Source organism: Bos indicus, chromosome 7 (genome assembly GCF_029378745.1).
Source record: "Bos indicus isolate NIAB-ARS_2022 breed Sahiwal x Tharparkar chromosome 7, NIAB-ARS_B.indTharparkar_mat_pri_1.0, whole genome shotgun sequence".
Classification (NCBI taxonomy): Eukaryota; Metazoa; Chordata; class Mammalia; order Artiodactyla; family Bovidae; genus Bos; species Bos indicus.
The window spans coordinates 18431103-18444976 of record NC_091766.1 but is presented as its reverse complement, the minus strand read 5'-3'; the positions used below and the strand labels follow the sequence as shown (position 1 = coordinate 18444976).

General features: G+C 45.5%; 1 protein-coding gene and 1 long non-coding RNA gene across 7 annotated transcripts in view; one reads left to right on the top strand and one right to left on the bottom strand.

The window, feature by feature from the left end:
• SAFB (scaffold attachment factor B) overlaps window positions 1–13874 on the top strand; it is a 61103-nt gene that overhangs the window by 13823 nt on the left and 33406 nt on the right. For 5 of the 6 annotated variants that reach the window (XR_011567549.1, XM_070793014.1, XM_070793012.1 and 2 more), the window contains 10 exons: window positions 2814–2872; window positions 5356–5383; window positions 6335–6845; window positions 7270–7319; window positions 8098–8192; window positions 9927–10076; window positions 10199–10281; window positions 10587–10726; window positions 10883–10971; window positions 13081–13187. Coding sequence is in view for 5 of the 6 variants with exons in the window: in XM_070793014.1 (XP_070649115.1) it covers window positions 2814–2872; window positions 5356–5383; window positions 6335–6845; window positions 7270–7319; window positions 8098–8192; window positions 9927–10076; window positions 10199–10281; window positions 10587–10726; window positions 10883–10971; window positions 13081–13187 (1312 nt within the window). In the remaining variant the exon portion in view is untranslated. Of the gene's footprint in view, window positions 1–2813; window positions 2873–5355; window positions 5384–6334; window positions 6846–7269; window positions 7320–8097; window positions 8193–9926; window positions 10077–10198; window positions 10282–10586; window positions 10727–10882; window positions 10972–13080; window positions 13188–13874 lie in introns of those variants that run through there. The other variant, XM_070793015.1, reaches the window with a different exon arrangement.
• LOC139184091 (uncharacterized) lies at window positions 11189–13084 on the bottom strand. Its single transcript, XR_011567552.1, has 2 exons — window positions 11815–13084; window positions 11189–11381 (listed from the first exon to the last, which is right to left on the bottom strand). It is a non-coding gene; the product is annotated as an uncharacterized lncRNA (long non-coding RNA).

Here is a 13874-nt window from a genome sequence, read left to right as displayed (position 1 = left end):
GATGAGTCTCATTCACTAGCTTCCTAAGAAGGAACACCAAAAACATGAAACTGTGAAACCCTTCCTAGTGACTGCTTATTTAAGGCTGTTTTATTCCCTGTGATTAGAAAACAATATATTCAGTAACAAAAGCCTGAAAACTCCTAAATGTCTGTCAGTAAAGGTTAAATTTTAGAAAAGGCAGAGGAACGAGAGATCAAATTCCCAACATCCACTGGATCATCAAAAAAGCAAGAGAGTTCCAGAAAAACATCTATTTCTGCTTTATTGATTATGCCAAAGCCTTTGACTGTGTGGATCACAATAAACTGTGAAAAATTCTTCAAGAGATAGGAATACCAGACCACCTGACCTGCCTCTTGAGAAACCTATATGCAGGTCAGGAAGCAACAGTTAGAACTGGACATGGAACAACAGACTGGTTGCAAATAGGAAAAGGAGTACGTCAAGGCTGTATATTGTCACCCTGCTTATTTAACTTCTATGCAGAGTACATCATGAGAAACGCTGGGCTGGAAGAGGCACAAGCTGGAATCAAGATTGCTGGGAGAAATATCAATAACCTCAGATATGCAGATGACACCACCCTTATGGCAGAAAGTGAAGAGGAACTCAAAAACCTCTTGATGAAAATGAAAGTGGAGAGTGAAAAAGTTGGCTTAAAGCTCAACATTCAGAAAATGAAGATCATGGCATCTGGTCCCATCACTTCATGGGAAATAGATGGGGAAACAGTGGAAACAGTGTCAGACTTTATTTTTTGGGCTCCAAAATCACTGCAGATGGTGATTGCAGCCATGAAATTAAAAGCCGCTTACTCCTTGGAGGGAAGATGACCAACCTAGATAGCATATTAAAAAGCATAGACATTACTTTGCCAACAAAGGTCCGTCTAGTCAAGGCTATGGTTTTTCCTGTGGTCATGTATGGATGTGAGAGTTGGACTGTGAAGAAGGCTGAGTGCTGAAGAATTGATGCTTTTGAACTGTGGTGTTGGAGAAGACTCTTGAGAGTCCCTTGGACTGCAAGGAGATCCAACCAGTCCATTCTGAAGGAGATCAGCCCTGGGATTTCTTTGGAAGGACTGATGCTAAAGCTGAAACTCCAGTACTTTGGCCACCTCATGTGAAGAGTTGACTCATTGGAAAAGACCCTGATGCTGGGAGGAATTGGGGGCAGGAGGAGAAGGGGACGACAGAGGATGAGATGGCTGGATGGCATCACTGACTCGATGGACATGAGTCTGAGTGAACTCTGGGAGTTGGTGATGGACAGGGAGGCCTGGCGTGCTGCAGTTCATGGGGTCGCAAAGAGTTGGACACGACTGAGCGACTGAACTGAACTGAAAGGTTAAATAACTATGGTTTAGTGGACCCAGTTGTTTAAGCGGTAACAGCATTGACTAGAGGTTGGTCACTTAACTTGCTATGTGACCTTGGATAATTCACTTAACCTCTCTGAGCCTCATTTGCAAAAATAGGTTTGAGGAAGTCTAATTAGATGAATGTTTATTGCTAACTTAAAGCAGAAGTCATCAAGCTGGCCAAAGAGTTATTGGAACACAGCCACACTTATTTGTGACAGTTGTCTATGGCTGACTTCTGACAACAGTAGCAGAGTAGAGTAGTTATGACAGAGACTGTCTGGCTTACAAAACCTAAAATATTTACTATCTGGCCCTTGACCTCGGTTTAGAGCAGTGTCTAGTGTATAGCAAACACAGTAGGGTTTTTGCTACTATTTCTAAGATATTTATTATGACTTCCAGTAATACAGTGACTACTCCTGTATACCATATCAGTGAACTAAGCTTCTTTGTGTGAACTAAAATGATAATCTCTAAGATGGATGCAAAAGTAAGGCAGGAACCAGAATAATGTGCTATCAATCAGGTAGACAGAAGAAGGGGAGATGGTCTTTGACACGAGTGTGTGTCCATGCCCTTAGGAGCATGCATAGAATGTCCTGAGATGATTGTGTCAGGGGAAGGAAGGAGTGGTGCAAAATCTTAGTCATGTAAAGGTAATAACAGTACATGCTCATAAAATATTTGAAAAATATCCTCCCCCCCCCCCCAAAATAAACTAACATTCTGGACTTAATAGTAAACAGTCTAATTTATTGAGTCACACAACAATGATTTTATGAACCCCCTTTCTGTGTTGAGGAATCCCTCACCTCACTGGACAGAGCCCAGTTCATACCAGTGATTCTTCCCCTGCAGGTGGGGCAGTGATGGGTCACCTGGGCTTTGCCAGTCCTGTGCTCCTGTCCCCTACATTCAGTTTGAAAGTTGATGATGCTAGGAGGCAGTGGTCCCAGAGATGCCATTCCCATGCAGGCCATAGCCGCCCCAGGGGCAGCAGTCCCAGCAGTGGAGGCATCCTGGCTTTGGGAAGTCATGTTGGCCATGAAGTCCAAGAACACCCTCTGCAATGTGATTCTAGACATTGTTCCTGGAAGAGCAGCCCCAACCCTGGTGTTCTGTTCTACTGGGAGAACGTATGTACTACCCAGCTGTACTTTTTTCCTTGACTTAGACTTTTGTTTTTCTTTGTTTGACTTGTGTCTTGAGAACCCCCACTGATACCATTTAAGTGGGTCTCCTAGACTGTCTGCAGGTATATGTTTATGTACAACATTTCTCTCAGTTGAGGTGGAATCACAATGTAATGCTGTTTTGATTCGTGCTCTGTGTTTAGAATGTCACTTTAAGTGACTTTTCACGGCTGTAACTGTTCATTGTATATATGTAGTTACGTTACCATATTATTGATGTCATGAGTTTTGTTCTCCATTTGTTTTACAGGTAGAGGACAAAGAAAGTATAAACAATTTAGACACTTTATCACCTGACTTCACTGTATTACAGGTAAATTGTATGTCTCAATGGTTTTAGAATCAAAGGTTAGACTACAGTTTTTGGAGACTACTTCTGATATCTTATGGCAATCCCAACTAAAAGTCACTAGAAGGTCTGTTTCCTTTTTTGGCCTCTGAAGAGGGGGCTTTGCTTTCAACTTTCCCCGAATAAAATGTGTTAGTGAAAGGGGCTTGTCGTCTCGGCTCCCACCAGCACTGTGGACCCATGCAGCTAAGACCCAGGCCATTTGGGAGACTCTTGTTAATATGATGGCTAGGAGGACAGCCTGTGGGATCTGTCCTGGAGGGCCTCCTCTGCAGCAGAAATACTCTTAGGTGAGAAATGAGACTGCAGGGTGGGGCACCCCCTCCCCAGGAGAGATGAATGGGGCACAGATGAGGGTGCAGGAGGGTGAGGAAGGCCTGACACTGACATCGCAGCTGGGAAAAGTGGATTCTCAGGGTGTCTGGTTCTCCATTTGGGAACTTCTCAGAAAGTACACAGATTTCTCTTGATGACTATGGCGTCTTGGCTGTTTGACTGCCACCTATGTAAAAGTTAAATGTTAGATGAGAACAAATGAGATGTGCACTGACTTTCAGGTGTAGTTTGCATAAATGTGGATCTTGAGTTTCCTTTTACTTTTTCTGTCAGCCTTTGTAGGTATAAATTGTTGGAATAAACCTGAGTATCTGATTTCCAGGAGAAGGTTTTGTGAGGAAATGAAAATACAGTCAGCTTATTCCAGTCCTTGTTTTTTGTTTAAATAATGTCACCTGTGCTGATTAATTGGAAACTACCTTTCAGACAAGATATTTATTCACTTCTTCCAGGCGGGGGCCAGGTGTGTTATTAGTGAGCCAGAAGTCAGACTCAAGGAGGGTGCAAATGCCAAGAAATCTTGGTAAAACCCAGTTGATGTCTCTCCAGAGTTGATGTCTCCTCAGGTGACACAACCTGTTCCTGACATAGGAAGGAAAGGAGGAGTGGTGCTTGTCATTTTCTTGAGTGTCTCCTCAGTTCAGAGACTCCTGTGTATATTGTCTGGTCAGGACAGTACACACAGCCCCTCTCAGAGACAATGGGAATGTATACATTTCCGTCTAGGGAAAGTTAAGAGAATCATTCTGCCTAAAATGGTTGTTTCCTTCAGTGTAGAATCTTTAATTCCCAGCATGAAATGAAAAAAAAAATTTGATTACAAATGAAACTATTAGGAAAATGACCCGTTTCCTAGGGCTCTCAAGACTGGCAGGTCAGTGCCCAACGGACTGTGCAAACCATTCATGTGCATGTAGCTTGTGTTGTCTCAGGCATGAGGAGAAAGCTTGGTTGCCATCCTCCCTGTGTAAACAGAGCGGTGGGTAGATGCAGACTGATAGACTCAGTTCTCACACTCATTGCTCAGATCTTGGCTCTGCTGTGTGTCCTTGAGCGAATTTGTCAACCACAGTGTGCCTGTCTCCTAATCTGGGAAAAGAAGGATGGTACTAATAGAACCATCCTGCTAGGGCTGTGTGATGATTGGTTAATGTATGTGTATGTAAGGTGGAATTTCTGCCTGGAACCTAGACAGTGCTTAGCAATATGTGCTAGAGTTCCAGAATATTGTCACTTATGCAGAGGGTATGTAGGTTCCAGGAACCACATTCCACACTGAGAGAAAATCCCTTCCTGTAGTTGGGCAGCCTGTCTGTGAGGAAGTGGTCCATGCACTAAATGCTTAGGCATGTGTAGGACTTGGCCTGCTTTGGAAAGAGGTTCAGATGAGCCTGTTTAGCAGGGAGGTGGAATAGGGGTAGTAAAATCAAACTCTGTTGTTGGTGAGGAGTAGCAATGGTGTGACTTCACAGGGGTTCCTGGGGGTTGTTGAGGAATTCGAGCTGGTCTGGTGGGTGGGTGGTTGGAAGAGATAAGGAGGCATGTGTGATACTGTAGGGCTCTGATTGACCAAGTGGGCAGGGACAGTAAGACCACTGGGCAAAGTAAGAACAGGGGTCAAGCCACCCATGCCTTCTTTCCCTCCATCTTTTGAGTTTTTGGAAACAAATGCTATGTTGATTATGTGAAAAACAATTTCCTAATATATGTTAGGCATTCTTTTAGAAACTCAATGTAGAAAAATGAAAGCACTGATCTCCAGGCATATGACAGTTTAGAAGGACAGATAAGCATGTGACGGGTTCATCACCATTAAACATGATACTGTTGCCAGGCACTGGGAACTGCAGAAGCAGACGAGAGTAATGATGGACAGCAATCCCCCTGAGATCAGCCTGGGACATGGGGCCTGGAGCTAAGGTGGATGAAGTGGGGTGGCAGCTCTCCTGCAGGCTTTTGCCTGGTAAAAGCAGGTTCCTCCACCTGTTGCATTTGTGAGGCTCCTTGTTTGTGTTTTTAAAAATTCCCTTCTTAGTTACTACACTTTAGGGTGTGAATAAACTCTAGGTTTCATCCATCTGGCACAATTTTATTTATGTTTTTTGTTTCAGGAAATCGAAGAGCCATCCACGGAGCCAGGTACTGTTAAATGAAAAACTTAGCATCTTGGGGTTTGGAGTCATTCTAATTTTCCACCTTCTCTAATTTGGAATCTTTAATTTTACAAAGTTACCTTACTGTAGTATACAATGTTTTAAAGGTTTACGATCCAGAACATACCAGGATCATAGAGATTGGAAACCCAGCCGTATCACCAGATCTGCGAAAGTGGCTGATTTCTCATTTGTAAAGTATATTGGGTGAGATGAGATTATCTCATGCCTTTTTAAAGGAACACAGCACTTAAACAGATATAGAGAGTTTGGATGCCTCTCAAAAGCCAATACCTCTGTACCCCACAAAGCAGATCTTGTGATACTGGGCAGTGTGTTAATTTTGTGGTTTTTAATTCAGGCAGTGCAGGCAGTGGTATGGAGATACCTTTTAAAACATTAAGACATAACTGGATTCCAGAAGAAGAAAAGGTTTCTTCATGAGAATTCCAAACAAACACTATTCACTTTCTGGACTACAAATATCTCAGAGCACCGATGGAAGAGATTCTGGTTTTCATGTCGGACTGTTCTGTTAAAAGAAATTCAAAGAAATTTGGAAATTGAGCTCTGTTCAGTGAATGGTGATACACTGAGTTAAGCAACTTGGACTTTGGAAGCTAAATTTGGAAGAGTCATATATACACGCCGACAGAATGAAGACTGTCAAGAATCAGCCAGAAGGTGTTGGGGGTTAAATAAGTCTCTGGGATGCATTCATTTCTCTTCCATGTAGCATAGAGGCTTACTCTATAGTCGGTCGGAGTGCAGGTAGTGTAACCAGTGTTGAGTGTGTGTACCCGCGGGTTTTCCAATCTCTGTGTAGCTAGCAGTTCTCTTCGTGTTAGTGTGGCCGCCGTGCCAGTTCCGCATTTGTGATTGCTTTATTTCCCTGGTAATTAAACCTTGTGCCATTCTATTCCTGTTAAATCCGTAGAAAATGAGAAAATACTCGACATTTTGGGGGAAACTTGTAAATCTGAGCCAGTAAAAGAAGAAGGTTCCGAGCTGGAGCAGCCATTTGCACAGGAAACAAGTAGCGTGGGGCCAGACAGAAAACTTGCGGAGGAAGAGGACCTTTTTGACAGCGCCCATCCGGAGGAGGGTGATTTAGATTTGGCCAACGAGTCAACAGCACACGCTCAGTCGAGCAAGGCAGACACCCTGTTAGCGGTAGTGAAAAGGGAGCCCGTGGAGCAGACAGGCGATGACGAGAGGACGGACTGTGAGCCTGTAGGGCTAGAGAAGCCAATTGAGCAGAGTAGTAAAGCCTCAGAGCACACGGAAGCCTGTAGCGAGGAGGCCGCGGAAGCGCCCCCGGAAGCCTCAAGCCCGGACCCCGGGGATAGCAAAGAAGACGTGAAGAAGTTTGCTTTTGAAGCTTGTAATGAAGTCCCTCCGGCTCCTAAAGAGTCCTCAGCCAGTGAGGGCGCTGATCAGAAAATGAGGTTTGTTTTTTCTCAGTTTTAGACCAGACGCTATCTCCTTTTCATTGGTCGTTTAATGACACACATGAGCTGTTTTTCTGCAATTGGCCAGCCAGACTGATGCAATTGTAGTTTACCTCTAAAGAATGTTTGATTTCTCTTTGTGTATTTTAAGCTGATTACATAATCTTTTTTTCTTTTCTCAACCTATCATGGTTGTTTTCTCTAATTCTTCCTAATTATCTTTAGCCCAGCAGAATTAATTAACTCCTGTGGGTCTGAAATCTTATGGTTAGGTCAGATTTCCCATACACGTTTGTAGGGGTATCATTTTTTTCAGAACTAAATTTCGGGTAGGTATGCAACCTCAGCACATATTTTATAATTTTGAGTTAGTTTCCTCTCTGCTTCTTCCTTCTGGAGTGACATTGTCTTTTGTCTCTAGTTCTGTCGAAGATGACTCGGATACAAAAAAGCTTTCCAAAGAGGAGAAGGGTAAGTCAGCAGGGTGGCACCCCCGGGAGCGATGGTTCTAGTCGGCTCTAGCCGTCACACACCCATTTACACCTCACAGGCCTGTGAGCCTGTCTCAAAGCCTTTCTCCACTCTGGCCACCTGCTTCCTCACTGTGCGGGTTCTGGGTTGCAGGGCGGAATTGTCACTTCGATTTGATTTGGACACTTGATTTTGCCAGAGTCCTTTGAGCTCCTCCATCCTGACTTTCTCTCTGATTTGTGAACTTCTTGGACACAGTGACACATGCAGATGGAGAAAATGCTTTGAGTTTTCAGATACTGGGGTTTGGTGGGTCCCTGGTGTGGCAGATTTATCGACACCAGAGCCCTTTATTAATTTGCTGATTGAGAAGTAGTTTTGCTGGCTGCTCCAGACTCATCCTTAATCGGTGTTCAAAGAAGGCCAGAAGCTGGGGAGAGGATGTATCTCAGGCTCCACAGTGACAGCTCCTGTCTTACATTCCAAAGTCACCTCACTGGGATGGGTGGTGCCATCTGGTAGCTGATGGCTACCCCAGCCACGGGCCCAGTGGGCCCTGACCAGTCATTAAGGGACATTGCCACTGGTTCTATCCACCCTGTGTGCAGCCCTAGAACTCATGTCAGGACGGCAGGCTGGCCTCCAGCCCCAGCCTTCTCTGTACTGCTGGCTTCTAGAGCAAGCAGGGAGAGTGTCTGGTTGGGAATGATTCTAAGATACATAAGACTCAGGATTTTGTCTGTATCTTGTTTTTGACCGGAACTTTCTTTTAAAATAGGTCGTAGCAGTTGTGGAAGGTATTTCTGGGTTAGTGGACTTTCTTCTACCACCAGAGCTGCAGATTTGAAGAATCTTTTCAGCAAATATGGGAAGGTAAGACCAGGGGAGGAGACTTGTGAGCTCATGCAGTATGGCCTCTATGTGGCAAATCATTGTCCCTGGCAGTGAGAGCTTGGAACACCTTGCAGTTCTTTGAACTCGCAGGTGTGTAGGCCTGTGCTGGGTACTCCCCCACTCAAAGAGATGTGAGGCCAGCGGGAGTTCCCAGAGCCCACATCCACTTTGTGTTTCTCGTGCTTCCCTGGCCTCCAAGCCACCAAGTCATTTGATAGTTTCCTGAGTCTGTTTCTCTGGCTTCCAGCCTTAAACCTAGGGAGGGAAGACTGTGGCATGGGGAGTTCTGAGCAAAGGTACAGTCTGCCTTCTTCTGAGATGGTGGTGATTACAGAACACCATGAAGCTGTAGAGAAATTTTACGAACAAGGCCTGTGGACCTGACCCCTATGGGCAGCCTTAGGCCCCAGCTCTGCCACACCAGGACAAGTTGCTGGTCCCATGGGAGCCTTGTTTCCGTACGTGGGGCTCACAGAGTTGCAGGAGCCCTGTCTTTGCTCCCTGTTTTCACCCCGTCCTGACTACCTCTGCCTGTGTCTATTCTGCCACACCTGCTTGTTTCCCTCTGTCCCTTGGCATGAAAAGGTGGGCATGATGCCCAGGTGGACAGCCCCCCCGCCCCAACACACACACACACACACACACACACACACACACATTGAGTGCTGCCTTTCCTTACTCCTTTTTCCACCTCCTCCTTCCAGTGCTTCTTGGACTCTTCTCCAGATAAGCTGCCGCACCCTTACCTCAATCAGTTTTTGACAAGTCAGACTTAGCACAGGCCTTGGGCCTTCATTCCCAGGATTAAAAAATGATAATGGAGAAAACCAACATCGTTTACCTTGGCTGTTTATGTTGAGGAACTAACAAGGAAAACTAAACTTGACTTGACTTAAAATTAAACTTGCTTCTCATAGACACTCATGAAACCCTGGCCTGTGTAACTCCGTAGGGCCCATGTCTTGATTCTGCAGTGGCCATTGGAGCAGACATCTGCTCCCTGCAGGGAAGTTTCCGTCTGGAACCTGCAGTGTCTTGGGTATACTGCAGGCTTATTGCAGCTTGAATAGGGCACCAGGCCCCTTGGAAGCCTTCCTTTGGGGCTAAGACTCCATGTGGCAAAATGAAGACAAATACCAGCCACTGCTCCTGGCTTCAGTGGCACCTCTTCTGAGCTGTGGGCCTTCTGCCATTAAAGGGTGTCCCTAGCATCAGCTTGCTGCTGTGGTTGGGCTAGTTAACTAGCATCTAGCGTGTACATCTAGCATCTAGGATGTATCTGTAGCACCTTAAACATCTCCTTAAATTTTGTTTTGTGAGTAGGGTGGGCTCTGCATTCCAGAGTGCTCTTTGTAAACCTGTCCTGTGTCCCTCTCCTTCTGTAGGTGTGTCTTCCTACTTCACTGTCCGTCTGACTGACTGCATATTCAGAAACATTCCTTTCAAGGTTTACATTATTAACGGAATTCTGACAGGACACTGCCTTCAGCTTCACTCCTCTCTCCACCTTGCTGTCATCCTAGTCCTCTGAGAAACAGTCAGGATGGAGTAGGAGCAGTCAGGCCACAGCATTACCGTCCCCAGCCTTTATGTACCACTTGTTGTCAACCTGTTCTCAGTGTCTCTGAAGAGTGGGGTGAACTAGCATGAACCACAATTGGGGTCTGTGTGGGGTCTTCATGTCTGAGCTATACTTGTGTGTTTTCCTTCAAGGTGGTGGGCGCCAAAGTTGTGACCAATGCCCGGAGTCCTGGAGCACGCTGCTACGGCTTCGTTACCATGTCCACAGTGGAAGAGGCCACAAAATGCATCAACCACCTGCACAAAACAGAGCTCCATGGGAAGATGATCTCAGTGGAAAAAGTAAGGGGCCATTTTCTTCCCGGGATAAAAAGTAAGGGGCCATTTTCTTCCTGGGATGTGACCATGTTACAAAATCAGTTAATACTCCCAACTGATTTTTTTCACCTGATTCTCTTTCCCAGGTGATAAATGAACCTGCTGGGAAGAAAACTTCTGAGAGAAGAGAAGGGGAGAGGAAAAAAGAGAAGTCTAGCAGTGCTGACAGGTATGAGTCTTCTCGAGGGGATTATGGCCAAGATGACCTTTCTCTTGATGTCTTGTTCCTCACTTTTCCATGGGTGGGAAAGGCTGTGAGGCTTTTACCCCCTTGCCTTCTGTGCACTTGTTGGAGGATTTTCCCGCCAGTCCTCAGAGGTGTCTCGAGTTCCTCTCCTAGGCTGCATGTTCTCCGTCCTGTGGTTGCCTCCAAGGCAGCCCCATCCTCACTCGGTGCTCATTGCAGGAGTCTTGGCTGGGTTGTTCCCTCAGTGTTTCATCTCACACATATCTGTATCTGCATGCCATTTACAGATCTGCCAACCTCAAGAGGGAAGAGAAAGCTGACAGAAAAGATGACGCTAAAAAGGGTGAAGACGGGAGTGGAGAGAAGAGTGAAGACCAGGATGATCAGAAACCTGGCTCTTCAGAGCGCTCTCGAGCCACAAAGTCAGGTAGCTGACCAGTGGGTGTGAGAGACTGCACCCTGGCTTCTGTTCCTGGCTGGTGTGGTTAATGGGCAACACAAACTACATTTGTTTTCCTTGAAGTTGAGTACTTTTCTCTCAATACGAGGTGTCCCGTCTTACCTGACTCCTTTCTTCCTATAGGAAGCCGAGGAACTGAGCGGACAGTGGTGATGGATAAATCTAAAGGTGTGCCTGTTATCAGTGTCAAAACCTTGGGATCCAAAGAGCGAGTGAGTATTCTTTTCCTGCCTGGGTTATTTATTTCCTTTGACAGTTCTCTGTGTGTTTTAGGGGATTCTTGAGTGTAATTTGAGAAAAGCTTGTCAGTCTTCTGAAAATGGAGGGTTTTTTTGAACTTTAAAATTGAGAAGGTTTAAAGGCTTTCCTTTATAGTTTTGGTAAGAATTACTGCCCTTTAAAAAAAAAAAAAAAAAAACTATTTTGAAATTCATTTTATGGATGTGATTGGCTTTATTTGCCTGCATCTGGGCACAGCAGTCCACGTTCATTGCCGGTCTCAGGTTTCAGCAGCTCTCCATCGTGCATTCATAACCCACACCTGCCAGAGCCGGCCCTCCGGCTGCCTCTGCGCCCAATCTCCATCTTACTCATTCCGTGCATTGTCTCCGTGTAGACGCTGCTGCATAGAGCCACAGAATCCACAGAGTCCCTATCTCAGGTTCTTACCATTTCACTCTGCCTGCTGTTTTAGGGTCACGGGCAGCTCTGGATGTTCATAATTCAACTCTTGACAGCCTTACAACTAGGATGGATGTGGGCCCAGGTCCCCCAGACTACCCACATTTCCAGAGCCACTCAGGGTCCACTGGGCTCAGCACATAGTTGTAGTTACGCCTAAGGTTGGCTGCGGTGATGCAGGGAGGTCACACAGCCAGGTAGGTGGGGAAAGCCTCAAAGTCTGGAGGGCACTCTGATGGCTCCCTGTGGTCTCCTTCCCAAGATGGCTCCCCAAGCAGGGACAGTGCAGCAGCACAAGGGTCATGCTTCTGCCCAGGGAGCCCCATTACAGCCTCAGTTCCCAGGCTTTTTACTGAGGCTGGTCACATACGTACCTTCTCCTGACTCCCAGAAGGAAAGCAGTTGTTCAGCATAAACCATCGTTTGCATGGTCAGGGCACAGTGAGCCATCTTTGCCAGTTAACTGTTGGCTGCTGCTGCTGCTAAGTCGCTTCAGTCGTGTCTGACTCTGTGCGACCCCATAGACGGCAGCCCACCAGGCTCCCCGGTCCCTGGGATTCTCCAGGCAAGAAACTGGAGTGGGTTGCCATTTCCTTCTCCAGTGCATGCAAGTGAAAAGTGAAAGTGATGTTGCTCAGTTGTGTCTGACTCTTAGCAACCCCCTGGACTGCAGCCCACCAGGCTCCTCCATCCATGGGATTTTCCAGGCAAGAGTACTGGATGGGGTGCCATTGCCTTCAGGTACTCTAAATACCAAGGTTCCCACCACTAGCCTCAGGCCTGCCATGTTAACCTGTGCTGGCCAGATGACCAGCCATTTAATTTAAGCTCATGAATGTTGTGGACCAGTTACAAGCTGAGAGTTCTGTTACGGCATTTCATTATTGCACTGTGTTTCTACCACTGTTTTACTGTGTCAGAGTGTTTCCCCTTTGTTGTTCTTTAGTTTCTAAGTCATGTCTGGCTGTTTGGGATACCATGGGTTGTAGCCCACCAGGCTCCTCTGTCCTTGGGATTCTCCAGGCAGGAGTACTGGAGTGGGTTGCCATTTCCTTTCCAGGGGATCTTCCCGACCCAGGGATGGAATCTGCATCCACTGCATTGGCAGGCAGTTTACCACTGAGACACCTGGGAAGCTGGATTTCCACCCAGGTCTCCTGAATTGCAGGCAAATTCTTTAACTACTTTATAGTAAATGATGTAAAATGGCAAAATAGAAATGTACATTCAGGGGCTAAGAAGAACCTCAAAAATGAAGGCACTCAGCAATCCTTAGACATGACAGTAGCGGCCTCCTCAGTTGGGTATCACTTCGTGTTTAATATTGAAGAATGTGTTTTGAATGGAAAAGAGAAAGTGAAAGGAAGTTTGCTTGTTTCTAATATATGGATTGTTTCTGAGAAAATCCTGTTTTGCGTGTTGACTACTGAAAGTACTCGATGGGTCCCACTTTAGAATTAAATGGTAATGAGTCTGTGACTCTGGATTTTAGTGAGCCAAGGTGACGTTCTCTGGAGAGAAACAGTGTTAACCTGATTGTTTCATTCACTCTTCAGCTTCATTTTTGATCTTGTATGCTTAGGCCAGGACACATTTGATTTCTTCCTACCTTAACTATTCAATGCTTCTTGGTAAACCAGGTATCCAAGAGTCAGGATCGAAAATCGGGCAGCATAGAAAAGCAGTCTGTTGGTTCCTTTGATAAAGTCAAAGAATCCAAGAAGTCCAGAGAATCAGAGTCATGCAGGTGAGTCAGGATCTAGGAATGATGGCTGGTTTGGGTGTTGCCCTAGACTGGTGATAACTCTATCCTGGGAGGATTTTTTTCATGTCCCGGAGGGCGGAATGTTGCTTTAAACCTTTGCTCCTTGGCTTTATCTTCACAGATGTCCTGTGTACAGGCTTTCTTCTTGTGACTTTTTTTCAAACTATCTTCTCAGGTAGATATTCTCAAGATTCTGGGAGGTAGCAATGACAAGGAGATGGAATGCCTCCCTGGAGCTAGTTAACACAACATACCAAGTTTGCTGCAGAACCCGTCAATAGGGAAAAAACAGTGGCACAGACCCCGTCAGAAAACTGAGAGGTCCCACCCTTCAATAAGCCCAATACAATATCCTCATAATTTTAAAAAACTAAACACATCGTATCAATTATATTGAGCAACAGTTAATGTTTTTTGTAAAAAAAAAAATTAAAACCATTAGTAAAAATTCTAGTAGAAGAGTGAGAAAGGGGGCATGATACAGAATTTTCTCCTGAACAAGCAAAGGCAACAAGCAAAGAAAAAATGCTGTTTTGGTAAAGAAACTGACAAATAGTTCACTAGAAATGATGTAATTGGCAAATAGATCATGTGCATGTGGGGACTTAACATGATAAAAGTGACATTTCCCATAGTGAGACAAGGACAGTCTCTCCCCAAAATGGCTTC